We start from the raw sequence: 26,715 nt of genomic DNA on the forward strand, positions 1-26,715 counted from the left end.
TATTCCAGCAATAACACAAGAGAAACTAAACATAATAGTTAGCAGGCAGCAGCATCAACAATTGTTGATAAATTCAAATGCATTATCTATGTCTAGAACTTTTATCATTTGACCTTTTCAAAGGAATGTTAAAGACCTTCGAAGAACAAACACATTCAAGATCTACTGAAGTCTTTGCAGTCCCCTTGCTTCATGACTAATATTACTAAATTTCGTACCCAAGACAATTCAACTATCAAAATACTTGCCTCCCTTTGGAAAGTTTATTTGGGTAGCTTGAATATCCATTACATTCAAACACCTAATAAACTTGTTTATAAAAATCCACAAACTAATAAAAACCAAAAAAGCAAGAAGGACAGTGTTTGTAATATTTCCATTACCCTTCTTGAGGACGATAAACCAACGATTCCGTTCCACCTTTGGTTACCTTCAGCTTGATGCATGAGCATACCTATGGGTGTCCTAAAACCCAGTTTCCCCATACATCCACACTAAGTCTTTTGAAGGCTTTATCAGCGTTACTGTTGTTTCATGGCGTCTTGTGATCCCCTGAGGGCTCCTGAAGGTTTTATGGCAACTGGTGCTGATATCAGTGCTACTGGACCAGTTATTGTCCTATGCTGTACTGACCTATGACAGACTAGCAGGAGTCCACTATGGCAGATCAGTGGAATAATCACCAACCAGACTGGAAGCTGCATCGTAATGAAGATAAGTCATTTTATTGTTTTCTTTGTCTAATGATCAACTGGAAGATTGTAGGTGTCCTTCAAATATATCTGGAAACCCAATTGAGTGATTGGCTTCATCAAAGCCTCTGAGACCCATGATGAAGCAATGTCTTGTAGGGTGCATCAAAGGGCATAGGGTCTTAAATTATGGCATTTTCCCTATGCTGTCTCCTTGGTAACCTTATTATTTCTTCAGCTCAAAAAGTGATGTGGAGACAGTCTTTTTGCAATCCTTACAAGCAAACAAACCGACGACAAAATTCTGTACATTTGAAGGTTTCAACAATGTATTGCTTAGGAATGGACTGTTAGACAATGGCTGAAATAACTGTGTATTATGGACATGGTTTTGTCCTGTCTCTTTATACATAACCATCCCTTCTTTCAACTAACAATCTTCATATACTGTAAATTATCAGATAAATAACATACCTTGAATAAAGACAAGGTCAAGCAAACAAACACATATTAATTTACTTGAAATATACATCTGTAAACAGCTTCAGGGAAGAAGTGGCTCTCTAAAAAAATTAAATTGTCATTTTTTCTCTGTAAATGTCTTTTTTTTCAAACTAAATCCCTAGAAATTACATACTTATACATCTAGGGTTTGTTAAAGGAATTGCTGTGACCACAAACAAATAATGAGCAGTTACTGTTCAGAGAGCTTCACAATAGTACGAGGTCTATGTTGCCCTGCTGACCATCAATCATGGACTCACCACCAAAGATAGCAGACAGACGAGGAAGTTTGTCAGAATGTCTGTTCATACCTAATCAATCATTTCCATCATCCCTGGTCCAACAGACACCTACATAATGATTCGGTCATGTATCCCATGCTTCCACGTTGCTGTGCATGCTAATAGGTGACTGATGATAAGAGAATGGCCTTGTTGATAGTCATCCTCTACATTCCTGCCACTGACCATTATTCTGCTCAGGAAGTATGATCTCGTCCCTCCTTCCCTCGGGGATCTCCTATGAAGACATTGCCTCATTCCACAGTTGTAGCTTGCTTTTTGTCATTCCAAAAAATTGCAAAGGAGTATCTGTTTTCAAGAACGGAGTCTTTGAGAAGTCTTGTGTGGGAAAGAATTCTGTACTCTGCTGAAGGATATTTCATCACTTTAACAAAACTGCATGATGTTTGTTGTTGATTTCTTTCTTTCTTGTTTCAGAATTGGATGCTTTCAGGCTGTTCACATACCAGTAAATGTCTAGACCTCTTTAGCAGATAATGAACCAATTGATTATCTTCTGTGTACTGTAGTTGTATGACAAGCCAAAAATACTTTCAAATGGTTCACCTGGAAAACTATTTAAGGTTTGTCTTTTTCCAAAAGATTCAAAATCTGTTTTAAGGATACAAAACCTTTTTCTATTTTATTATCAAAAACACCAAAATGGGTTCAAGGATGATAAAAGACAACTAAGTAAGTGATGATTTGTGGTAACTATTGATGATAATCGCTGACTAGTTATTAACTGACAGAATGCACCGTGGAGCAAGGTGTGTGATAAATCAACATAAAGTCTAACAATGGTGGAGCCAGTGTGTACAGGAAGATCACAACTAACTCACAGCTAATGACAAAATAATAGATCCTTACGAATTCTGGCCAACACCAATGGAATCAATCCAGCAGCAATCACACGGAAATGATGCATTCTGCTGTAAGCCAACAGAGTCCCATGGAAAAGCTATTGGCAGGAAATGATACTAGATTCTAATGACTCTCTGGCACTGGCTTGTCATTACGCTAGAAGTGTCCCTTAGAATTCGGCCAAATTACTACAGTGTGCTGTTCTTGGCAATAGCCATGTTTAGATGGAGGCTTTCTACAACGCCATAATGGACATGGCCAGAATCATTCAAGTGACTGGCTGCAATATTAGACAACTTGATGGCATCACCATGCCTGTCACCTGTATCCTACAGCAGTAGCACAGCCAGATTATCAGTTTCTGGACAACAATGTTGCGGAGACTACACAATTCATCATATTCTTGGTGTAATTTTTCAAACAAAGATGAAGTTTTTCTTGAACAATGTCATCAATGCAGTGCCAAAGAGTACATAGTTGCAGAAGTGATAAATCTAGGTTCACTACTATTGTAGAATAAGTTCGATACCAGACTAAGAGCTTTGCCATCAATTACAGATCAGGTACACAGGCAGTAATTTGTTCTAAGGAGGATAGTACAGTATGTTGTGGTTCAAGATTAGCTTTTTAACTCACAAGCTCAAATTTCCTTCTGATACATGATCAGCTAAATGTAGACTGCCCTCTGGTACTTCTCTCACTGTCTAACAGAAAAGGACTCAATTCAGGCTTTAAAGAAACGGTTGAGATGGCAAAGATGGTTAAGATAGCAGCAGTCTGACTGTTCATAAACAAAATAACACAAATTATGTTCTATTTTAGTATTTTCCACAATGGATGTAATTATCTTCTATTCACACATCAGGTCAAAGCGCTTCTATACAAATCTACATTATTTGCTAAAAAAGGATCCAACTTCCACACAATTTTCTTAATCGTTGGTTCAATTTAGCTTGAACACAATTTCTTTTTAAGCCTATCAGCATGAAATCGAGACCCTGTGCTAAAGCCTTTTTCCAAACTAAATCATTTATGTAATGTTGTATAGAGATTACAGGGTCTAGAGAATGTAAGTTAATGTCAGGTTACAATCCTCGAGTCTGACTCCACACCACTCTCTTCCGTAGTATTGTCAACATGCCTTGGTCAGGGAAGGGCACTGGGCAGAAAACCAACAACCTAATAAGAAGATTTTAGGTTGCATGTTGACCATACAAAAAAATAATGAATGGTTTTCAAACAACAATATCATGATGTCATGGTTAGGGGAGATAACTCCATAGTCAGTTAGGCATTCCACTACTAAGAGATATGACTTGAGTGTTTAAAATTTCATTTTCTTTTCTGTATGTCTTGGTGGAACAACAGAAATAAGGGCTACCCTCATTCAAAGGAAATATTTATGTTAGCATTAAGAAGATTTTACGTTGCAATCAGTAAATTATAATATATTCTCAGCAACATTTCTACTAAAGGAGAAAATATACCCAGTTTTTAGTTTTTAGTGTTGTTGTCTTTTCATGAAAAAAAACTCCAGGTTTTCATTTCCCAATATTTCTGAAGTCCAATTTAGGGGATGTGACAAGTTGCATAAGACCTCATTTCACGTAACAACTCTTTGCAGTAAAACCTCGTTGTCAGTGCAGGCATCTATTTTGAGATAATCTTATGGGATAACTGAAATACATGTATTACGGCAGAAGTCACTGAACCCAACTCAAGAACAGGCAGGTTTGCCTATCCTATCAGAAAGCCGATAATGCTTGATTTTTTGTCCATATCATGTTGTATATAAAATTATTGCTCTGCTTTTGTATAAGACAACAGACTACACTCTACAACACTCATGTTAACATTACCTGATGTACATTCAATGTGATTCCTAGCTAACCAAAAACCTAAAAAACTGAGCTGATTTTCTGAACATTCTCACAAGCATCCTGTCCAGTTGTCATGGCAACAGATGATGTCATCAATTACTGGATGACGCAGCTGCATTCTGCAGTAAAGTCATTTAATTGTAAGTGATGTTATTTGTCATGAGCCACCAGTGACTAAAACCACAGCACTGGCTACAAAGCAAGAAAGCAATGTTCCCTAATGTCACCATCAGCATCGTGGGTGATGCTTATTCTCGTCAAGTCTTTAAAACACTGCAATAGGTTAATTTTACTTTACATCGGGTTCCTGGTAAGATGCAGGCTGCTGACAGAGTTGATGGCACTGCGGCAATCTCTCGAACAGATCTAGTCCATGACCACTCTATTTTCAATTTAAACTCTGAACCTTTCCTACACCTAACGTCTTCAAAAATACTGGCTGATTTGTGGAATGCTGTGCAAATCATCACCTGAGACTTATGTTTAAGAAAATAAGATTCACATGTACTTTACACTGGCCTGTCACACATTGGAGCAGAGCTCTTGAATGAGTGAGTGGGCAACACTATCATAATATGATTAATCTTTAACTCTGTCATCGTATACTATTAGTTGTAACTCTGTCACCATATACTACTAGTTTTAACTCTGTCACCATATACTATTAGTTGTAACTCTGTCACCATGTACTATTAGTTGTAACTCTGTTATCATATACTATTAGTTGTAACTCTGTCATCGTATACTATTAGTTGTAACTCTGTCACCATATACTATTAGTTGTAACTCTGTTATCATATACTATTAGTTGTAACTCTGTTATCGTATACTATTAGTTGTAACTCTGTGATCATATACTATTAGTTTTAACTCTGTCATCATATACTATTAGTTTTAATTCTGTCACCGTATACTATTAGTTTTAACTCTGTCATCGTATACTATTAGTTGTAACTCTGTCATCGTATACTATTAGTTATAACTCTGTCATAATATACTATTAGATTTAACCTCATCATTGTATACTTTGAATACTTGCAACTCCATCATCACATACTTTAAATAGTTATAACCTCATCATCTTATACTATGAATAATTTTAGCCCCATCATTGCATACACTGAATAGTTGCAACCCTATCATTGTATACTGCGAATAGTCACAATCCCACCATCATATACACACACTTTGAATAGTTTTAACCCAACCATTGTATACTTTGAATAGTTGCAACCCCATCAATGCATACTTTGAATAGTTTTAACCCCATTATCATATACCAAGAATAGTTGCAACCTTATCAGTGCATACTTTGAATAGTTTTAACCCCATTATCATATACTAAGAATAGTTGCAACCTTATCAATGCATACTTTGAATAGTTTTTCCCCTTCAATACAATCAGAATCATTGAAACTTATACACAGATTTACAAAAGGACAAAACTTCCAATAGTTATTTGATAGATTCTTGACAGCTGTAATCCATGTTACACAGATTTATGACAGCAACATAAATTCATGGTAGTTAAAATCTATGGTGGTCCCTTTAACACAGATTGTGAGCACCTGAAAGATTGCTTTCTAAGTTTGTGTCTGACTGACTTATTTTCTTCAATCACAGGCCAACTCATCACTGACAGAATTGGCACAAATGTAATCAATCACCTCTACAGGTGCTATTCTTTTATTACCAATTTTTTGTGTAACACTACAAATAGTTTTGAGCCTTTGATTAAACTTCTAACAGAGGTATCAATCAAACTCAAGTGCTGATTGAACAAACTACATAATATATTGCTAAAAAAAATAATATCTGAAGTACAACCTTCCATTACTAATGATAATTATCTGAAATTTAATCTAAGCGCTCAAAACTGTTAAATCAAATTGTTTTACCTAGTCTTCTTTTACACCACGAGTCAACATATTTCAAACATTTCAGCTTTGTTTTTGCATAGAATTTATCTTTGGCAGTAACACCTACTATCCCCCCACCTAAAGATGAACCGCTTTAGTAATGTCCACATGTTGGACTAGAACTTAGAACATGCACTACAGGCTGACACTAGAACTACTGTCCTACCATCCATCAAAACAAGGACATGAACTTAAAACTGATATGACATTTTGGTGTGAGTGAGTTTAGCTTTAGCAATATTCAAGCAGTGGTTGGGGACACCAGACATGGCCTTCACACATTGTACCCAATTGGGGAATCGAGCCCACTTCAGTGTGATGAGTGCATGCTGTATCCAATAGATTACCCAACCACAGAGATATTTTGGAACAAACACGATTATCTTCACAGCAGGCTGACACTGCTTCCACTGTCCTATCCCAACATGTGGATTGGTTCCATTCTCAACACTCAGATTCATCTTTCAGATAACCATCCACTATGGCTGAAGCATTTATACACAAAGACAGATTCCCTAAAACACCCACATATTTGCCTTCTTGTACTCATGTCTTCCACACTATCAACATGCACCAAGTTACCATCACCCTGGCAGTTATCTCTGCCTAGCAAAAACTGACCAGTAAACACAGATATAACAATCTGTGGCATTGATGATAGATGAAACTAATTAGGTGGTTCTAATCGGGCATATTTACACAATAAAATTATGTTTTTGCTCAATATCTTTCTTGAATGCAGATAGCCTTGAAGAGAATCACTGCAGCGAAATCTTAATATCCATCGAGTACTTCCTGGACTTGTGGCATATGGCTGTCCTTTTTAGGATTTCAACATACGTATGTTGGCACAAGATAAATCTTCAACTTGTTGAAATCTCATGTAGTGTTTTATTTGGTTCAAGCAGCAACTTTTAAATATCTCAAGACAGAATCTGTTTGGGAACTCAGTAAAAAAAGGTACTGATTATATAAACTTTCATATTCAGGACAGTCTCTCATAGGGTGCGTGAGTGAATTGCGATAGAGGTGTTGCTAAGAAACATCAAGTGGTAAAACATGGGGAAGACAGATGAGGAAAGTTATGCAGCTATAGATACACCTTGTAGAAACCAACAAGCATGAACAAGCCAATGACAAGGATTATAACTGGAAAGACTCTAGGATTATAAATGAAAATGATCAAGACTTTACAGATCAATACATATTTTTTTAATCAATTCTTTTTCCAGTGATACAAACTCTATTAAACTGTCATCAAACCAATGTAATATTTTTAATGCACTTGCTTCAAAATGGGACACATGAGGCATTATCATTTTCTCTAAATACATATTATTATTAAACCTTAGACCCGTGCAGGTCCAGGGTAGAACAGCCCTTCAGCAACCCATGCTTGCTATGAAAGGCGACTATGCTTGTCGTAAGAGCCAACTAATGGGATCGGGTGGTCAAGCTCGCTGACTTGGTTGACACGTGTCATCAGTTCCCAATTGCATAGATCGATGCTCATGTTGTTGATCACTGGATTTTCTGGTCCAGACTCAATTATTTACAGACCACCGCCGTATAGCTGGAATATTGCTGAGTGCAGTGTAAAACACAACTCACTGACTCACTCACTAAACATTGGGTATTGAGCTGGTACTACAGATATACTGGGTGGGTCAGGATTGTTCGATTTGTCTGTGTGATGGTTATAAGGCAGCACAATTCTGTACAAATATTCTATGTGTAGGACAGACTTCATAGATCCAATATTGCTCCAGGCTAAGCTCCCCTGCAAACCAGACCACAACACGGCTGCTGAATGGCTGGGTGCTGTGTAAGTCTCCCCACTTGATCTCACTTCAAACATAATTGATTTGTTTCAGCCTTGAATCCACTTCTTTTTTTTCTAATTGTGTCACTTGTCACTAAATAATTGACAAACACAGCCAAAGAGAAAATTACAACTCACTAAAACTGCTGTGGCAAGCTTGGAAGAATATCTTTCTTGTGACAAACTATTTAGAGAAAGACAGGCAACACTGTTAATCTTCTGAAAGCAGCCTTAATTTTTTAATGAATCTCTTCCAAGTCTGGTTTTCAACACTGCTCCATCAATCAGCGATTTAAGTAAAGAAACCACGTATAACTTTCACCTCACCCGGACTCAGTTGAAGAAACTATCATTCAACACTAATGCAATTTCCAACTTGAGTATCAAATTTGTATCTTGTAATGAAACATTTCTTTCAACAAGAAAAACAGTTTCCTTAAGATCTTCATTCGTTAGATGAAAAACCATCAGCCAACAGACACCATTAGAAACTTAGGCTGATTGAAAGGGGTTACTTTCCTGAAAAACAACAATGAAAGATATGCGTCTGAACACTTTGCTTGGATGTTGGTAATCCTGATACATACTGTATTGTAACAATCCTTGCCAGTTTTGAGGACCACCATGTTAGAAGCTGTGAGTACAGATAGCTGATAAAAGCTCCACATATTTCCCTCCATAGATTTCAAGGGAGAAAGGTTACCTGTGCCCCATGCTTGTTACTGACGGCTAAAATGGGGATCGCATAGCCACATATAACATAACATGAATACTCCTGGAAACCCGAGAGGTAACGTCAGCCCTTGATGGGATCTGTACCCCATCTCATTATCCTGCTACAGTGTTCCATCCAAATCCATCCATTCCACCATACAGGTGTGACTACATGTTTGCATCCTCAAGAAACCACAGCCCAGTCACACACTGCCCAGTCACACACTGCAATACTGAAGCTTAGGTCTTCAAAAGTATATGTTTGAGCGAAAGAATTACTTGACACTGAGCGAGAGCTATGCATCAGTGGAAAGACAATTCAGGAATTTATCCCCTGGCCTACAAACAGATGCCTTACACATCATACTAGCCTAAGAACTAGTCATTGAAATGAACACATTTTAGATAAGAAAAAATTCATATTGAACAAAATAGAATGTAATGAAAATGAGGACTGAGCCTTCACTTTCAGAAGCTGTAGAAATCTAGACACATATTCTACACTTGCTTAGGCTTTCTTGAATATATTTGCTTTAGGGTCAGCAAGACAGACAAACACCACTCCATGTTCACCTAGTCTTCATCACTGATTCTCAGGGGGTCATTGATATAATTTACACCAGTATTTTGCCTTTATATTTTCAGAAGATAATTGAGGATGATTATTTGTATAGATTTTACATGGCCATTTTAGGCATACAACATCACCTGAAACTTCTCTGTCCTCATGGAATTTAAATATTTTAATGTGCTTTATTCAGAACTGACCTTTGCTGGAGTGTGTCATTTATCTAGTTACTCAGAGTCAGTTGGCAAATACTCATCTTTGAAAGAGCAAACTTATGTCCATAAAACAGCCCGAATGGTCAATGATCATGTAATGAATCTGTGGCAAAAATAATCAATTTGAAGAGTACATTTCCAATCGGCAAACAATCAAAGAAAAATATTTACTTACTCATTTCCATTAATGTACAACATCCGGCCCAAATTAAAAAAAAATAATCTAAATATTCCCAATTCCAATATACAAATGGCATGATGACATTGATAGCCATAATATTACTATGGTTCCCATGTTTAAAGATCATGCCTGATAGTAGCTATGCTGTTTATTCTCAGCAAACATACAGAATTTTTACCAGGAGCCAGAGGCAAGAATACACTACACTGAGTTTCAAGGCTGGATCCAATGGCTTATACTCTATCAGTAGTTATTGGCAATTATTGAAGGTATTTGTCACAGATAATTATTTTTTGTCAAAACTGCACAGTGTCTGTCACTATCAGGTCCATTAAAACCTTTGAGCGGAGCCTCTTCAAAGCACATTCTGCCTTTCAAAATCTGATAAAGATGGCCGACTTTGGTGTCTGCTCCTGTTCCACCTAGTCTCCCCAGATCAAAGAATGGAACCAGGGCATCCAACAGAAGATTCTACCACTGTGGGATGTGATCTTTGCAAAACATTCATCCCAGGTCCCCCGCACCAGAGGTTGAATCAACTTACACACCACAGGCCTGCATCTGAGACAGATGTTGGTAACAAGTATGTTACACACCAACAGTAAGTGAATCAATCACTTGGCCTGATACACCCTGGTAGTTTGCACTGTACAAGTGCACACACAACAATAATCAGCTCTATAGCCCAGTAGTACTACATACCTGCTCGCTATGTCACTGCGGACACTGTCAAAGTCAAATTGATGGAACCAGACAACCACAATTTTGTGAATATTATGTCAAATGCAACACACTAGCCATGAAAGATTTACATATGCTTAAGTAATACGTTATACCACTGCCTGAGAATAATAGTTAGGTTACTAGACAATCAAATTATCAAGCACTGACACAGATGCATTTTGCAAGAAAATGTCAGCAAAAGATGCTCCATAAAAATGGAATACTATCTGAAATAACCTAAATGTCCTTTTAATTCTTTTTCAATTCATGATGTCTGTAACATGGTGTCTAAACCTTATTTATCCAATGAGAATGTCTGTTGACACTAAATTCATTACAAAGAAGGTAACATGAAGGAATCACTCATTATCTGTTATAGTTGGAGTACTTCTGAAATTCCATGCTGACTCACAGTGCATCATAGTATTGGAATACTCTACCCATGCCAATGAACATTATTATAAACCACCAAACATAAGGTCTCAATACTTGAAGAATGTCTCTTGCATCTTGCAACATAGTTTTTTATCTGGTTTTACTTCAACAGTCTCTAGTTACAACCGTAAAGTGTGTCAACATGACATACAACAGACACACACAAGGAATGACCCACAAGGAATCGTCTTTAGTCTCAATAACAAAAGCTGCCTTGCAATCAAAATGACAGGGGTAAGACCTCTGTCCATACTCCGCCCTTTTCATCCCGCTGACGTCTATCTAAATGTTCATGGGCCGATTCCGAACACTGAGAATGTGTTACCAGACTGCTGCAATCAAGGAACAAATATGCGCCAAATGTAACACATTCCGCACTGCACATTTTACTGTATGTTTACCTTAAAAAAAAGGTCCTTCAATGTGAAATTTTTGTTTCGAATCAGCAAATAAATCAAACATTATTGACTGTGTAAACACACAGCATCTTGAATTAGACAAAATCTGTTTATGTGGACTACTCAGATTCTGGAATTTAGTGCATACTCAACAATGCTACATGTACAAAATGTAATTGTAACACCATCAATACAAATTTCACTCACATAATGCAGGATCAAAATCAGTTTCACTACAGGTCACAAAACCATTCTGTACCAATTTTAATGTTGTATTTATAGTCATCTTCAGTGTTGTATTTGAACACTTCAGTTTCATCCTAAGTATTCAATCAGAGAACAATGAAGTAAGGAAATCTCTAGCAAAGCGTACAAAATGACAAGAAGCTTATTTGAAGTTGTCAAACATGAAGCAGCCACTTGTAGGCACTTGTGGAACCAATTTGCTAAATGTGTGCAAGAAGAGAAGGCAGTCTATTAGCAAGAGAGAAAGGTGAATTCCTTCCTGTGCCACAACAACATCTGCACAATAAAAGCTTGTGATCTTCTTTTATTTAAAATGTGGATGCTTTGGATCATAGCCACCTGGCTATGTATGCTAGACCAACCGCTGGTCTGTGCAGTGTTAAGTGTATTTCCTGCAAATTTGACGTCTATTGAAGAAACGAAATGTAAACTCAAAATACTGGAAGCAGTAACACGTAACCTTTTCACGAGAATGATTTTGTACATTTGTCACCCTTGATATTGTAAGAATTAGATGCAGAGTTGGGATATTTGTATCAAGAGAGTATGTAAAGCACTTAGCTGAACCAATATTCAAAGACTGTAGCCAATCCTGTTTGGGTAGAAGTATTTTGCATGCATTCAAAGAATGGGATTTACCGGATACCACAGAATAAGGTCACTTCCACCTGAAAGTGCTTAAATGTGTCAGAGGTGTACAAATGATCAAACATCAGCTGCAGTGAGAAATCAGCTATAGCATTAGCTGTTTTGTTGCTTAAGTTTGCAAACACCAATGGCAGTTGTTGCTATGATGCTTCAGTATGCAGGCAGCGATAGGACTTATTTTGTTGCTTTAGCAATCCAATACAATGGATGCTATTTCATAAAATAATTCAGGCAACAAATAGTTGTCTGCAAACATCCATTCTAACATGCCACCAAGACTCAACTTAATGACTTCAATATCACCCTTATGTCACCTTATAAAACTCCATATGAAACACTGCAAGCCTTTGTATCCAACCTTACTTCAAACAGATACCTGCAAGCCTCTGTATCCAGCCTTACATCAAACTGACACATACAAATCTCAGTAGCCAAACTTGCACTAAATAAGACTCCTGCAAACATCTGTATCCAGCCTTACATCAGACACATACAGACCTCAGTAGCCAAACTTGCACTAAGCAAGACTCCTGCAAACGTCTGTATCCAACCTTACATCAAACAGGCACTCAATCCTTGCAACCTTGCACACACCTGCAAGGTACCCTATCAAACCTTGCACCTTGCACACACCTGCAAAGCACCCTAATGAACTTGGCACCTACAACCACATGCAGTCTCCTCTATACTATAGCACTTAACAGTCACTTAGAAGTGTCCCTATCATCCCGAAGCCTCCTTCTAAGTCCCAACATTCAAGCACCTGCATATCAAATCTTGCACCAGCAGGTACCACCAGACACGCTGTCTATAATTGCAAGCTCCAGCCATGATCAGGCTATAAGTAATGAACACTTCCAACTTCACCCCACTTAAGTGAGAATTCATTGTGTCAATATGAAAGGATGTCACAAGTGTTGTATAAATCTACATAATAATAGCATTCTTGTGTTTCCCATTCTCCACCAGCCAACATCAGATGTAGCCTGTCATGATGGACTGTGTGCCTCTGTTGTAGATCCCAGTACATCTTCAAGCTGTGCAGCCAGGGGTAGATGTAACATCTACTGTACCAAAATATTTGGCAATCTGACATCTTTTGTTTTCGGCATTCAGATAGACTTTCAACATAAAATGGATAAATCAGAATTCAAGAATGCTTTTAAAGCAAAAACAAGTAACTAACATTCCACTAAGTGCCCACAAAACCAGCATATTTATGTTCAAAAATACTTGGGAAGATATGAAAGATTAGAATGCCAGTTAATCTGTAATCAGAAGACCGGGATAACACATTAGTAATACAAAAATAAGTGCCTCATAAGTGCCAGAGTCCATTTGGGAAGACTTCAGAACTACCAAGCAGGTTAGATACATCTTCGTTTACACTTTCAAACAACTCAAATCGGTCAGGCCAAGCTTAAACAGAAAAAGACTTCTCTGTGGCATCAAGATTTGACATCATCTTCTTATGCACTTTCATCTTAAAGGTTCCTTCCACCTCATGAGAAATCCTGCCTCCCGTAAACCACAGATCAAGTCATTACTGGGGGTGATATTTTGGTTTGTGTCTGTTTCAAGAAAGGAGCAGCTTTGGACTTCCTCTAAGGTGGTAGCTCATGTGCTGGGAGGCAATCATGGTGATTGTACAAACGTAACATGCCTATTGTTGGCTAACATGCCGCTCTAATTACTCAGTTGTCAGTGGAGTGCCAGCTGGCATGCCGTGCTTTTTAATCTTAAAACATTAACAAGATACACTCTACATCTGTGCTAAATGCCACTATTAAGGAGTCTTTGTTTCAGGCAATGAGTCTACAGCAAGGTTTATTACAGTTAATTCAATTAAAAGTCACCAATCTTTTTGAAACAAAATGGATATTGGCTTTTAAGAAAGACACTGGTACTATGATCTGCCCTGTATTTCAAAGATAGTTTCAACATGTTTATGAAGAACATTATATCAATGTATTCCCAAAAGCAATATGGAAGACTGAGACCATTTATTCTTCAAAGGATGACTTTTGCTAATCTTACTACAATTAGTTCTGTGCATCAGAGATGAAACATCCTAGCATTTCTTCTGAAGTGAGAGTTGTGAATACTCTTCTCAATCCTCCAAATGCTTAAATACATCTTGCTAGACCAGTTGAAATTTGTGAGAGGAAACAAAAAAAGGGGAAAAAAATTTGCAGGCGCAAGATCAAATTGCTCCGTGTTTAACAATATTTCATGAAAATATTATCTGAAGCTCCAACATGAGCAAGAAGAGGCCAGCAGGATCATAATTCACCAGGAGTATTGACTTGGCTACAGAACAAGCACTTGCCTTTATGAGCATGTGATCTCTGGGCAGGCAAGTCTTGCATCATCATCATCTCAAACTGCTGAGACTTCACTTTTGATAAGGCATCGATATACGGCAATGTCCAAAGGCCAAATGACAAACCATGTCTTCAAAAACATGACTCAACCAAGATCCTATCTATCATGACTCAAATTTGAGTGTGAATCACATTTTGGGGCACCACATTTGGAGGCAAGGGTGAGGGGTTGTTCACTATGCAGTACAGAGAGGGCAAAGGAGTTGAGATGTTTGTTCTAAATCTTATTGATTCTTGTCCAGTTTTTCCTCCCAAGCCTGGGTTGCCATGCATCTTGGTAAAATGATGGACGCTTATCATTGTTATGGGAAATATTCCTTACACAGATGACCTGTTGCAAGTGTAACTCTGAGTTTCAATGTTTCAGTCGGGTCAAGCTTGTACAGTTGCATCATAAATTTTGATGGAAGATTCGCAGTATTTATCACACATGATAATTTCCTGGGAACTCTCTGGAGCCCTCAAGTATGGATGTTTTACATATCAACAAAACTGGAGACAAAACATTTGCATGTAAAGAAATATTGGTTATTCATTCAGATGTACATCAGGCAACAAAATATTCATCCATTCTTGATTTTCAGTTGACTGTGCGTCAGGAAGATGGATCTAGATTAAACATACTATTATTTTCACCACCAAAAATCAATATCCCATGCTTTCTAGTCTGTAAAATTTCATTCAGCCTTATTACATTGCTTCACAAATTTAATATTCCTAAACACACTTGCACACAAACTTCTGGTCAAATCATTATCTCTTCTTATGTTGCAACATGGATTAAACAAAAGTAAAGTCTTTTCAGAGTAAAATTTTTAAACCTCAACTTGAGACTGGGAAAATACATATTTTGATATTCTTGAGTGACCAGACACACTTAAGCCATCTTGGTGGTTTGAGACACATGGTTAGTTATATTTCAATGCATCCGTGACATTCCATCATATATAATCAATGAAAAAGTCCTTTTCCCCTTTAGTGGAAGTGCGTGAGTGATTTGCCCACTGAAAGTCCCTGGGTACTAGTAATATGACCATTTACTTGCAAAATTGCAACTAGGGTTTCATGAAGTACTAAAGAAGTCGGTAATCCCAAAACTCCCTTGTTGCATGCAATTACGTTTCCAATGAATATTATCCATATTCAAGCAGTGCTTTACACCCTCAAGTGCGTGTATTAATTCGAACAGCGTCTGTGCATGATCACAGTCAGCCAACACAACTGGTCAGGATCTCCATAATACCTACCCGCATCAATCATGAATGTAACAGATCCCTATTGTTCCTCCATGTTGACATAATGCTTTACAATTTCTATTACTGTAATGAAATTTGGCAATGGATGCCAATTGTGTTGCCTGGTAACATCTAGGATGACCTTGCCATCTCGTTTCCTCGATGGAATCAGCCAATCAGATCATGCCGTCCTGACATGGTCCAGGGAGTGATACAGTTGTGGAGATTCTGGATAAATCACTCTCCGAGGTGCACAGAGACAACCAGCATCTTACTGAAGGCCAGAATCAGGTCAAACATATTCTGTTGGGTTTCAGGTCAAACATATACTTCTGGGAACTAAAAACATTTTTTACTGCATCAGTCGATTGAAAGTAGCAGATTTACAAGAAATAAAAACAAACTCAGCACATCTGCATCTCTGAGCAACACAATGTGCAACATCTTGCATCTACCACAAATAAAATAGAAAATCACTTCTCGAAATATCCTTAGCAAAATCAAAGAATTTGGTTCATTTTGACAAAATGAATATTTGTTTGAAACTAGTATCAACAATTTTAAAATTTAAATTCTGCTTTCCTGACAGTTTTAAATATATTTTATGCAGATATGACATTACAACAATTTTGCATAATTTTATAAATTCTCATATGATCGCAATGCGATTGTCTGGAACTAACATTGCCTGACTATATCTCCTTTCAATCGAGAATGTACCAATGTTTTATGTACTTGCTGTGCATGTGTTTCAAATTGTAGAATACCTGTACCCACTGTTTTTCTTCATGGAAACATTATGCAATAAATATCTTATCTCAATGTCTGGCCTGCCTGAAAATGATATCATCTGGAAGAATTTCGAGCGTTTAGAAATTAACCCTAATATACAGGTTTGCTATCAACAATTTGATTAAAACATGAAATATCTTCATTTGTAATCTGATATGTCTCTCTTTCAACAAACAAGCCAGTAATCAGGGAGAGATATTGAATTTATAACTTGAATACATATGTAAACATTACTGAAATTGGATTACATAAAACTAAATCACTATCAAGTTATTTTTTACATTTCTTGTTCATATCATTCAGGATGTAAACATTTTCTTACTTGCATAAACAGAGGCATGCCCTGTACTCAATATTTATTCTTCATTTCATGTACATTCTGAAATGAAGAAGGTTCAGAAATCATTTTCTTATCTTTCACCTGTTCTCTTTGATGAATGGGTGTGCAAGTTGACATTCTTAGCTTTTGGGTCCTTCCTGCTACCACCATTAGAGTTTGGATTCAATACGTTATTCAAGGGGTGTCTCAGGCAAAAACCCCATCAGTCAACCTCTTATTTACTAGAAGAACCTCAGAGGTGATCATTCAGGTTACGTGCTTTATCAACAGTTCAACTACACCCAGCTCTCTCAAAAGCCTCCTGAAAATACTGTTGATATGTAAAAGTCGGTCAGACTATTAGAGGATGACTTTTGCTTCATCCTTTATCGAATGTGAAAAGAGAAAATCTTGTCATCCACAAATTCTGTTTCGGTGCCTTAAATATTTATGGTCAAACAGCAAAAAAGATTCCCCCAATACAACTTCGATCTTCTTGCTCATAAAGCTCTCTGAGACACTTAGGAATAATGGAGAACCTGGAGGTGCAGTCACATTACAGCCTACTAACTGTCTGGCACTGCATCACTGGGGCTGCTGCTGCTGCACCAAATGACATCCTAGTGTTGTGTGTGATACGTGCTTATTTTTTTTTTATCATGGTGGATTTTATCTCTTCATAACATTTCAATAAAGCATTTCTTCAAAGAAATGTATAATCTTTTGAAGACGATAATAAAATTCTCTTCTTGCCCATAGGAATATAATGCTTGAAGACAAAAGACTGTAATTTTTCATCACTTGAACGAATGCCGGCACCAGTGGCCTTCTAGTGATTTCCAATCCTGTGAATTGATTACGCAGAAAGTGTACTAAGACAGGGGCGTCTGCTAACCTCACGATGTAGTTCGTGCCTGCTACAATTCAATACCAATCTCAGTCCAATCAGACTCTGTTTAAACATACCCATATCAACCCATTCCCCAAAATCAAATTGTAAAATTGACAAATGGTTGTCCATCAGTCGAAAGATCATCTTGGGAGCACTTTCATTACACAAGTGTGTGGATTGTGTACTCTATGTCTCCATCTTGTACCAACTTCTGGGTCAGAACTTCTTGTTGTCATCTGTTGGTTTTGCCAGAAATCTCCCGGACTTGGGTTCCTGCTTGTAGCCCTAACTCTGTAGCAATATGTTTCCACATAGGAAACCGTGTGCCAAAGTCATCACAGGTATTTCAATGATGGAATGATTACTTTCAGTAAACTCAGGAACGTCCCTTCCAGACAATACCGCCTCCAATATGTCTGTGACTGCCCTGGTTTAGGAATACTATGTTCTGTATTTCTCAAATTACCATCTCCATGTTTTTGTTTAGGAAAACATGCGCAATCTTCAAACATGAAAAACATCTGCAAATCCTTTCAACAAACACATCATAGGTAAATGATTACAAAGATATGATTACTTTAGCGTAAGATAAATATGTACAGTGAAACTAACCGTGATGTGTAGTAGGGCCAGAATGCTCTAGGTACATACAACCTTAAGGCTCCATATCATATACTGCATGTCAAAAATTTGTGGCATCAAGATTTTGATTTCTGGTTCAAAACAATGAAATAAGACACATGAGAGATTTGAGCAAAATGCTGAAGGCAAAAATTAAGAATACTCCCAATACACTCTTGAAGTGACACAGGCCCTATCCATTACAGCAATATGTTCTTGAACACCTGGTGTTGTAACTAATTTCCAGTGATCAGTTCATATTGTTTTATCACTCTCTGGCTTTTGCCCTCAAAGGTGCCACTTTCTTCAGTGAGTGTAGTTTTACCTCGTTTTATCAATATTATAGCAAGATCATGGTGGAGGACCCTAGAAACATGCCTCATACATTGTACCCATGTGGGGAATCTAACCCAGGTCTTCAATGTCAGGAGTGAACGCTGTAACAACTTGCCTAAACCATTGCCCCTCAGTCTCTTCAGTTGACTAAAACAGTGTTTCTCAAGTATTAATGTGTTATGATATACCATTAAAAAAATCTAGGAGATATTCCAATTTGTGAGCATACTTCTAGTGAATGCGAGTGCATATGAGAAAAAAAGTAAAATATATCCATATAGATGAAACATTTCCAAAGGAATGGAATAAATTATCACATTTTCCCTTGGCTTCATAATTTGCATCTTGTAAATCATGTAAATCCAATATCCCCTTCTTTTTATGAATGATATACATCAATGTTTACTCCCATGAGGGAAGCTCTGAAATGCAGGATGCAGTGTGTAGATGCTAGGGGGTGACCTGATTACCTCTTTTTTTCAGACATCGTACATTTCAACAACCACGTGTCAGTCAGACCAAGAGTTTGATTTCTTGATTTGGGCAGTGAGCACTCCGGATTTCTGGATCCACCTGTGGGTTAATCTTGCCAGGTGGGCCAAACCCATTTGCTTTCCATACTGCTGCCATTGTGGACATCCAATCCACACATTAATTCTTACTAACCAGGTTGGACACAATGAAGCATAGCTAACTAGATCATTTCTTGGTTCAGATGACAACAGAAAAATTTAGAATGAGGGGAAATAATTGGGTTTGAAAATTATCAGTTTGCAATAAGCCTAGTGGTAACAGTGATTGCTTGTTATGAAAATGATCCAGATTCAATCCTCCATATGGGTACTACAGCTGAAGCCTATTTCTGTTCTCCCTTGTCACGATAAAGGTGCTATAAAACTTTATCCACTCACTTCGTCATAAAGTAACGTAAGTCAGGATGAAATGCACCCAAGGTCTCACAGGTTTACTACAGCTTGAGTGAGTGAGTTAGTGAGTGAATGAGTGAGTGAGTAAGTGAATTAGTGAGTGAGTGACTTTAGTTTTATGCCACCCTTAGCAATATTCCAGCTATATGGCGCAGGTCTGTAAATAATCGAGTCTGGACCAGACACTCCCATGATCAACAACATGAGCATTGATCTGCGGAATTGGGAACTGATGACATGTGTCAACCAAGTCAGCCAGCCTGACCACCCAATCCCGTTAGTTGCCTCTTACGACAAGCATAGTCGCCTTTTATGGCAAGGATGGGGTGCTGAAGACCTATTCTACACCAGGACCTTCACGGGTCTACTCCAGCTTGAGACTTGTGACTGTCTATATTTGTCTTATCAATACAAGACATGAGAGTCATTACTAAATGCCCTAGGTGATTTCCAGTTCAAAAGCATCGGAGATGACAAGACGTAATCATGAAAATACAAACAAATGATCCCATTTAAGTCATTTCGCAAGAGGCATAAAGGAACATGTGATGACGAAATAGCCAGGCACTTACCAGATACCACATGATGCCCCATTTGGGATCATTAAACGGCTGTCGCTTGACACGCAGCTTGGCTTTCTGCTGTTCAATCCATCTTACCTGCAAACAGAAGAAGGATGGATAACGACAAGGATATCAGAATAAAATGAAAATACATTAAACATGAAACTATGCAGACTGTGCCATGAAGAGCGTTTCTGCTTGACAATGGTTTTTGTATCAAAACATTTCTGTATGACAACTGTACAAGGATCTGAATCGAAACAGCATTTTTGCTTGACAGTGGTACAAGAATCTGTAACGAAACATCACACTCCCGAAATAAAAGAATTTGTCATCCATAAAGTTTGTTAATCCTGCATTGGGTATGCCTGTATCTGTTTCTATGACAGACAATACTGAATGCTGCATACTGAATGCTTGACATTACTTCAGATATATCAGTCATGTGCCACGTTAATGTGAATAGGAAAACTCAGGTCAAACAGTCCTATCAGTAATGGTATGAATTCCACAAACCAAAAATCAAACATGTCTCTTTGAACAACAAATTGTGGTGTGTGTATGGTTTTATAAGTAAAGAAGTTGCACAAGAACTTCTTTAATTATCGATAAAAGCATCGCCAATACTACCACTGTTCTACTAATCTTTCTTTTCCAGAAATAATAAATTCTAGAGCTAAGCATTTTAACAAGCCCTTAAAGTTATATTAAATCTCCATTTATTTAGTGGCAAACGCACAAGCAACCTCCTGATCAATAGATCACGGCCTTACTTCCTACATGGCTGGCACCAGGCGTGTGATGTACAGGAACTCAGTAGTCACAGACCCAAGGCTAAATACCAGATCAATTACCACCAATGTTCCAGCCATTTTGAACATTTTAGGTCACTTTTAACCTGGTTGGAATGGCCCAGTAATTCATCTGTTGCACTGTTGGTGATGTCAATCTGCCCACAAACCTTCCCTATAAAAAGACTTAAGCCTTTGAAGTAGCACCTAAAAAACTATTAATTCAGCAATTTTCTCCCATCACTATCAAAAATCAAATTCATGATTTCGGTGATAGGTTTCAAAGACTTTGTCTGTACCTCAGCAGGAGAGTTCCACTATTGATCAGTGGAAGAACGCCAAAAAGCGCCACTTTTCTGGCCTCATGGATGTGTATTTTACACCGATAAAGATGCTTGCCCAGTGCATAACTTGATGCTAGCCACATATCCCTTCAACAGCTCTTCTTTCCCAACAGTCACATTGATTTGCATTGCTCAGTCTTGCATACAATTTGTTTCCAGTAAGGACAGACTGACACTTTCTGGGATTCAAATTTGGTCATGGCAACTCCAGTTGTTTAATGCTCAAGTCTTGTATCCTTTGGTACCATAACTACAAAGAACCTTGAATATTTATTGCAGTTGATTGAATCCACATATTTATTTATTTAGTGAGGACAATTTCAACATCATGTTAACATTAACGCTATAGGTTTTCTGGTCAGTGCTGCTTCTCATCGTCCATGATGGTTGCAATGCCAGCAAAAGCTAAAAGGGGGTCTCATGGTTGTAGGTAGACTAACGGTTAGTCTCTGAATTTACATAATTTTGAAAGTAAACAAAAAATTCCATTTAATTTTAAAAGGAACCCCAGTGAGATTCCGAACCTCTGAAGACATTTTATTTGTGGATTTAGTACCGCAAAAAGGGCTAGACGGAAGGGGAAATAATGTGTTTCAGAGACTTTTTAGACAGACTAGATTGCAAGGTGCTAATGTGTTGGTGTAGATTGTTGCTCATGCTGTCTATTGCCTACTAATTTATCTGACTGAGATTCAGCCACAGGCAGGTCACTAAGATCCAGCTATTTGATGAATAATGCTGTCAGAAGTCTGCGGATTCCATCTCAGAAGCGTGAGTGAGATTAGTTTAACACTGCTCTCAGCAATATTCCAGCTATATGGCAGCAGACTGTAAATATTCAGATCTGGACCAGATGTGCCAGGTATCAACAGTATGAGCATCTACACAATTAAGATACGATGACATATGGGTCAACCAGTCAGCGAGCATGACCACCCAAACCTGTTAGTCATCTGTTATGACAAACATGAGTTACTGAAGATTCTAACCTGGATCTTCACAGCTCCCATCTTAGGAGAAGCAATATATCTTAGGAGATATTATTTTATCTCAGCCAAGCAATCTTGCCTGCTGAATACTAAAACAATTGTTACATGAGATAGTTACTCAAACATGTAACATACCCTGTGCCATTTCTTTCACCCACCACCTCGAAGAATATTGATATAATGAGTTCCTAAACAAACAACAACTGCATCACAAGCAGTGCCGTTGCGCTACTTTCCTAACAGTAATGTAATCTTCCAACACCGAAACTTAATTCTGAATGAGATCATGAACTGACTTTAGAAATCAATGAACAAATGTAAGACAGTAACCTGTGTGCCAGAAATACACAGCTCAAACCAACCATGACATGCAGAGGTCAAGTCTTATCAACATGTACCATCATCAGACTGCAAGAGTACTAAACACTTATTCACAATATCATCATGTTCATCTTGGAAACATCTTTCACAGACTGAAGCCAAGATTGCAAAGGTTTCTTGTTGTGCACCTCTCTAGAAGTGAGATCAAGTGTAGTTCTAATGACTGCCACCAGGGGTGCTGGAGGCAGGGTTAATTGGGTCGTCTGTTCCTGTCTTCAAGTGGACCCAGCAAGAGGCTATCAGCTAGAAAAGGCCTGAACAAACATTCCTTGACTTCTGTAGTTCAGATGAGCAGAAGAAATCTTCTTGCCATAAATCAAGATAGAATCAATTAAAAAATTACATGAAGCCCTCAATACATGAACTGAAACAGAAGGCTAAAATCCTTGCAGTTCTTTGGTCAAAATCAGAAAAATTCTTTCTTCAAATATAGTTGTTGTCTTACGACAGACAACCACTGCAAAATCAATTGCAAATTATGTAAGAGACGGGACGCATGGGACTCCTGTTGAAGAGGGAGAATAATGAGATGAAATGGTATTGAAATTGTGGCCACCAAATGTACTACCTACACTAGATGCTAATGGCATACGTCGTAACCCCAGCGTATATTGGAAAACATATATCATAAATAATTGCGTATTGATAGAGTGCAAGCACAGCAAAGAATGGTGGGAAATCAATAGGGAACCACAGAGAAATGAGTGCATACATATTACACTGTGGTGTAGCCTTGACATAATTAGAGGAGACACAAGGGAAGGAACAGCAGTATGCATCAGGACATACCTAGCACAGTTGGATTTACAAATAGCTACATAATTTCCATAGTTACATAGTTTCCATCTGACCAGAAGTTCTTCCAGAGCCATAAAACCCAGTGTGCCAGTTTGACTTTTCAAACAGTACTTCATCCTGGACTACTAAATTTGTGCCAGTCTGCCTTTTCAAACAGTACTTCTTCCAGAAATATAAAACCCATTGTGTCAGTTGAACTTTTGAAACACCTTGCCTTTCATATGTGATGAACCCATACTAACGATTTCACTGAGTTTGGTACTTAATTCAATATGCAAAATCTACATATTTAAAGTCACATCTGTACTTACATAGTTGAATATAAGTCCTGTGAACAAGGAAACCTAATTAGTGAGTATGGTAGATAATAATCTCTACCAGACGAATAAAACTATTTTTCCAGAAAAACAACCCAGGGACATGAGGGAATTGGGTGACATGCAGGCCAAGAATCCAACTGATGGAATTCTTTGAGCAGGCCCGTTCTCTCCAGACTTGCTGGAATTGGATGATCCATGCTTTGATTCCCAATGATGTCAGCATCCTACTCATGGGGCTCACCAAACATCCTAATCTCCACCTTTTTACTTCTGGACTTTCCTCCCATATCAACCTTTATTGCTTAATCAACTGGGGGCAGATATATGATGACAGCCATATCTCTTCCATCACTTGTGGATTGATGCCAAAAAACAAGCCAACTTGGGCAGTTCATTTTCAAAAAAGTTAATTCAATGAAAGCTGCTTTAAAGCACTTTTTGAAGAAGCACCTTTTATCACCATCTTAAAAGTCCATCTGACATTAGGCCGTGGAGATTAAGCATCAAGACACCCCATGTGTGCTGGTGGCCAGTATGATCCATACAACCGACAACTTCCATACACAGCATTAGCTTGTTGACAGTTAAAATCATTTATTTTCAAATGTATACACAGCAAAAGCAAACTAATTGCCCTGTTATTCCCACCGATGTGTTCTTGGTGAGATAATCCATGAGTAATTAGCATCAGCCTTTGCATCCATTCCACAATGCTCAAAGGAGCAAAACGTTTACATCATCAATTATGACTAACGATTGCTAATAACCCTGGGTGACAGGGCATCAACAATATGGCTTCTGAGGCAAAGAACACCAAACAAGTTCTGAGCAGTCAGCGACAACAAGCTTTACACAGTGAAACTCAACTAGTCAGTGACAGATAACGTATTTTTTATTCCTTTCTGAACTGCAGGAACCTCACCCAAGAACCTGCTGGTTCTACATCATGTGCTCTATTATAGGCAAGGGTAAACAGTTCTGGGTTGTTGCTACAGGAATAAGTATGCTAATTGGTAATCCTCTTGCATAAATTATTGCCATTTATTATTCTGTTGGGAATTGTCTTTGAACGGATTAATATCATGAATGGAACTTGCTGAGCTTGCTGTTTGACAACAGTCTTCAAATAGTAATGAAATAATGAAGTATTCTTTGGGTTTGATGCCCTTGAGACAGTCATGAAACTGTTGAGTGCTGTAGACCTCTGATGCTGGTCTCAGATATTTCCCACTTTGGTGTGTCACGGAGCTTCATCAGGAAGAGTGAGTCAGTTGGGTTTTACATCGCTTCTAGCAATATTCCAGCAATACCACAGCAGGAAACACCAGAAATGGGTGTAGATCAGAGAAAGTGGTTGTAAACCTACTAAAGATCTTATCCACTGTGAGAGGATGACATGCATCAGGTCAGGATGCATTGGCTGGTTGAGCAGTACTTCAGCTTCATCACTGCATAATGGTTTAATGTTGGAACAAAATGAAAACTAAATCTTCGATGTTGACCATGTTGGTGAACAGGATCATGGTGCTGACAGACCAGAAATCTATCTTAATAGGTAGCAGAAGTCAATGTGAACTCAAGGAAAGTGAATGTATATATCTCTGCAGAAGTCAATGTGAACTCAAGGAAAGTGAATGTACACATCTCTGCAGAAGTCAATGTGAACACAAGGAAAGTGAATGTACACATCTCTGCAGAAGTCAATGTGAACTCAAGGAAAGTGAATGTACACATCTCTGCAGAAGTCAATGTGAACACAAGGAAAGTGAATGTATATATCTCTGCAGAAGTCAATGTGAACACAAGGAAAGTGAATGTACACATCTCTGCAGAAGTCAATGTGAACACAAGTAAAGTGAATGTACACATCTCTGCAGAAGTCAATGTGAACACAAGTAAAGTGAATGTACACATCTCTGCAGAAGTCAATGTGAACTCAAGGAAAGTGAATGTACACATCTCTGCAGAAGTCAATGTGAACACAAGGAAAGTGAATGTACACATCTCTGCAGAAGTCAATGTGAACTCAAGGAAAGTGAATGTACACATCTCTGCAGAAGTCAATGTGAACACAAGGAAAGTGAATGTACACATCTCTGCAGAAGTCAATGTGAACACAAGTAAAGTGAATGTACACATCTCTGCAGAAGTCAATGTGAACACAAGTAAAGTGAATGTACACATCTCTGCAGAAGTCAATGTGAACTCAAGGAAAGTGAATGTACACATCTCTGCAGAAGTCAATGTGAACACAAGTAAAGTGAATGTACACATCTCTGCAGAAGTCAATGTGAACACAAGTAAAGTGAATGTACACATCTCTGCAGAAGTCAATGTGAACTCAAGGAAAGTGAATGTACACATCTCTGCAGAAGTCAATGTGAACTCAAGGAAAGTGAATGTACACATCTCTGCAGAAGTCAATGTGAACTCAAGGAAAGTGAATGTACACATCTCTGCAGAAGTCAATGTGAACTCAAGGAAAGTGAATGTACACATCTCTGCAGAAGTCAATGTGAACTCAAGGAAAGTGAATGTACACATCTCTGCAGAAGTCAATGTGAACACAAGGAAAGTGAATGTACACATCTCTGCAGAAGTCAATGTGAACACAAGGAAAGTGAATGTACACATCTCTGCAGAAGTCAATGTGAACACAAGTAAAGTGAATGTATGATCTTTGAACATGGAATTTGAGCAAAATACTTTGCTGTGTAAATGTCACATGACTTGAACTTAAAGAAAAGATTTCTTGTGAGTATGGAAATGTTTCTGTTGTTTTTGTTTGATACTTCCAAGGTCATGTATACTTCATGCAGAAACCCAAAACATTTTTGGGATGCAATATCCTAACAAGCATTATTGATTTCTTCACTACATTAATTTTCACCACTGTAATAACTTAGAACTTTTCATTGTTAATTATAATATTTA

The 26,715-nt window shown here is 37.9% G+C and overlaps 1 protein-coding gene across 2 annotated transcripts in view; it reads right to left on the reverse strand.

Moving 5' to 3' along the window:
• Window positions 1–26,715, reverse strand: part of LOC137277704 (furin-like protease kpc-1) — a 201,887-nt gene that overhangs the window by 102,531 nt on the left and 72,641 nt on the right. For both annotated transcript variants that reach the window (XM_067809584.1, XM_067809583.1), the window contains exon 3: window positions 20,168–20,254. In XM_067809584.1, the coding sequence (XP_067665685.1) occupies window positions 20,168–20,254 (87 nt within the window). The remainder of the gene's footprint in view (window positions 1–20,167; window positions 20,255–26,715) is intronic.

The sequence above is a fragment of the Haliotis asinina genome, chromosome 3 (assembly GCF_037392515.1).
Source record: "Haliotis asinina isolate JCU_RB_2024 chromosome 3, JCU_Hal_asi_v2, whole genome shotgun sequence".
Lineage (NCBI taxonomy): Eukaryota > Metazoa > Mollusca > Gastropoda > Lepetellida > Haliotidae > Haliotis > Haliotis asinina.